Source organism: Cryptomeria japonica, chromosome 4, assembly GCF_030272615.1.
Source record: "Cryptomeria japonica chromosome 4, Sugi_1.0, whole genome shotgun sequence".
NCBI classification, from domain to species: domain Eukaryota; kingdom Viridiplantae; phylum Streptophyta; class Pinopsida; order Cupressales; family Cupressaceae; genus Cryptomeria; species Cryptomeria japonica.
In genome coordinates this window covers 653,059,935-653,063,029 of record NC_081408.1, presented here as the reverse complement: position 1 = coordinate 653,063,029, position 3,095 = coordinate 653,059,935, and the positions used below count along the sequence as shown (strand labels likewise).

The window sequence follows — 3,095 nt, the reverse complement described above, 5'->3', positions numbered from 1 at the left end:
TCAAGAATTAAAAATTGTAAAAATATTTGTCTTGATTGCAACAAAAATTATGAAATATAAAACATCTTAGATTGCCTTAAATCATGATTTTTTAGAATTAGAAATTTCAAAAATAATTGTCTTATAGAAAGAACTCTAATAAAATATAGAGCATCTCAAATTGTCTTCTATCATGTATTTTGCAGAATTAGAAATGGCAAAAATTAAAAAAAACATTTTAGATTGTCTTAAATTGTATATTTTCTAAAAGTAGAAATTTAGAAGATAATTGTCTTAATTGCAACAACTGTAATACAATATAGAACATCTTAAAGTGTCTTAAATCATAGATTTTCTAAAATTAGAAAATGAAAAATATTTTCTTAATTACATCAACAATTATAAAGTATAAAACATCTTAGATTGTCTAAGCCATGTCTTAAACATGGCTTTTCTAAATTAGAAATTTCAAAACTAATTGTCTTGATTGCAACAACCACATCTTAGACGTTCTTAAATCTACCATTTGGATCATTGAATCTTCCTCGCAAAGCAGTTGAAGCTAGAAACTATATCTAGAAACGTTTTGCAACGTTCCCTACTCTTTATAAATTTCAATATTTGAAACTTCTACTGAAACTGTTGCACACACAGCTTATTACAACACTCAAATCTATACCTCTCATGGACGAAATAAATTCAAAGGGAAACAACAACATTCAGTAAGATAACCACTCCAATCAAACTCCTGCAGTAGCACGAAAAAGCCTGAGCAAACCGTAGGTCACCAGCATGGCAAGCCATCCCCCAATCAGCACTCTCACACTCCCTTTCACAATAGAAGACCGCCCAAAGTAAGCCCCAGTGGCGCCAAACATAAGGAGCGTCAAGCTGGAAACCCCAGAGAGCACCCCAACCCTATTAACATAATCCTTTACAAAAGCAGCAGAGATGAGAGGAAAGAATGCTCCCACAGAAAACGCAAGGGCCGATGCGCAAGCCGCCTGAATTGGGCTTGGAAGACCCTCTTTTTCTTCTCTTGAAATCACCAACGGAGAAGCCGAAGGAATTGCACTCATTCTCGCCCTACCGGAAAAGGGGGAATTTCTATACGGAGAATTTCTATAACTCGCCAATTCAACTGCCCTAAGTCGCGTTTTCTTGGCCTTCTTTTCTTCCTTGAGGATAGAAATCTCTGCGTCACGCTGCGTTTGTACGGAAACAAATTCGCCAATGCCCATGCTACATGCACCCGCCACCAGCGCCGCCAGTCCAGACATGACCATCGTTTTTGCGTCTGTTTTCACCGCTCCAACGCCCATCATGAGAGAGGCCGTTGTGACGAGCCCGTCGTTTGCGCCGAGAACTGCGGCACGAAGCCACTGCGCTCTGTTCTGGAAATCCATATTCATTTCATCTTCATTCTTGGGAGAAGAAGAAGACATGGTAACGACAACACTGGGATTCTGAGATTTTGGAAATGGAGATCCATCTGCAACTGCCACTCCTTCTTCCACCATTTTTCTCTTGGATTCCACCGAGTTCTGTGAAGCAGACACTCCTTCTTCCACCATTTTTCTGTTGGGTTCCATCGAGTTCTGTGACGGAGATGGAGTAGATGCTCTTTCGTCCATTTTAACTTCGTTTATGCAATCTGAGGGACAAAGAATTAGAAGTGTTTTCCACGCTTCTGCAGACGTTCTTATGTAGTATAGGTCTCATCCTATTTCTCTCCCAATTGAAGGGACGTGAAAATGACCGATGCTTGCATGGAACAGTGAAGTTCTGAGCTTAGAGGTTATACCTAATCCATTAGGGTTGGCTTTTAAATTTCCCATGGGACATTACACGTCGAGGGTGAATAGAATGCATTAGTTTATTTCCTGGTGGCTTGAGTTATGAGCGTGGGCGGCACTTACTATTTTATTTTATAGTGCATTTGGCCAACTCTTTCGACGTCCGCATGAGTCACAAATTTTAGAGAATGAATCATGCCAATTGAAATGGTAAAGGCGTGTAAAGGAAGTCGTTGATTCGGCTACAGAATTTTATCTACTCAATTTGACCAAGATGGCTTATGTAATGGTTATCATATTAATTGGCATATTCGTTGGGCCTGGTTTAACTCAAGCTATATACACATAGGAACGAGATTTGCTTTTTGGTTAATTTATTCACATATCAAATTTAAAAAAGGGTTTGATATCGACTCTTGCATCTTTTTAGAAATTCCAAAGTTATGGTGTTTTTTTTGTACTTTAGAGAAATGTATAAAAAGGTACAAGATTTTAATTTATTGTCATAAAAGAATGTCTATATATAGATCCTACTTGCTCATGAGACGTTGTTAAAGAAACATGTTCAAGCATTCCTTGGTACATCTATGTTTGCATACTGATGCAGAGGGAGGGGTTAGACTCAAATAACAATCTCAACTTATAGGGCTTCTACAACACAACATTTAAAACAACTCAATTTGGCCATACCTATTAATCTCTGTCATGGACCACTACAAGACTTGAGCGCTTACACAAAGACTTGGGCATTCATTGGACTTTGGACATCAACTTGGACAACATGAACACGCTGTTTTGAGGACTGAGACATTGATACAAAATCAACTTTGTGGTCTCCAAATTTCTACTTACACTTCCTTTGCCACAGTTTAGTCCCTTGCAATTAGGACTGTCTATTTGATGAATAAAAGGCAAAAATCAATGTTCTTAAAGCCTGAAACTCCTTGAGGCCAGGTTAGGGAGACCCTACACAAGATTTAAACACCTCCTATAGGCCTTACTACTGTGGATGACTTCTACCATATCACTATTTGTAGCATGTACATGACTAATAATTATTAGTGTGACAGTCTAGTGATTTAGGACAATCATTAACGTATGGCTTAATCCCCCTTGTTAGGACTTCCAAACACTTTTAAAGGATGTATAGGGTTCTCCCACTCCTTCCTTTGTCACCATACACAAACCAATCATTCACTTAGTCTTATAAGGCAACTTCTCCAATTTCACTGGATTATTTATGATAGTCACATATACTGTCTTGGGACAGTCATTTCATTTGGGTGTTTGGGTCTTCACAATGGTTTGGCACACCTTGAA

At 38.3% G+C, this 3,095-nt stretch overlaps 1 protein-coding gene across 2 annotated transcripts; it reads right to left on the bottom strand.

Moving 5' to 3' along the window:
• Positions 1-662: 662 nt before the first annotated feature.
• On the bottom strand, positions 663-1,617 carry LOC131047764 (vacuolar iron transporter homolog 1-like). Of its 2 annotated transcripts, none has more exons than XM_057981555.2 (2): positions 1,135-1,617; positions 663-1,059 (listed from the first exon to the last, which is right to left on the bottom strand). In XM_057981555.2, exons 1-2 carry the CDS (start codon positions 1,611-1,613, stop codon positions 720-722), a joined length of 819 nt encoding a protein of 272 aa, XP_057837538.2. In that variant the 5' UTR covers positions 1,614-1,617; the 3' UTR covers positions 663-719. The 2 variants fall into 2 exon arrangements, with proteins under 2 accessions (XP_057837538.2, XP_059074692.1); XM_059218709.1 differs by having other exon boundaries at positions 663-1,017.
• Positions 1,618-3,095: the final 1,478 nt, after the last annotated feature.

What these genes read in the sequence shown, in the direction of transcription:
- LOC131047764 (XM_057981555.2), bottom strand. Translation starts at nt 1,613, where the DNA reads ATGGACGAAAGAGCATCTACTCCATCTCCGTCACAGAACTCGATGGAA. An exon ending in GAAAAGAAGGCCAAGAAAAC is followed by an intron (nt 1,060 to 1,134) that starts GCGACTTAGGGC and finishes CGGTAGGGCGAG; the next exon opens with AATGAGTGCAATTCCTTCGG.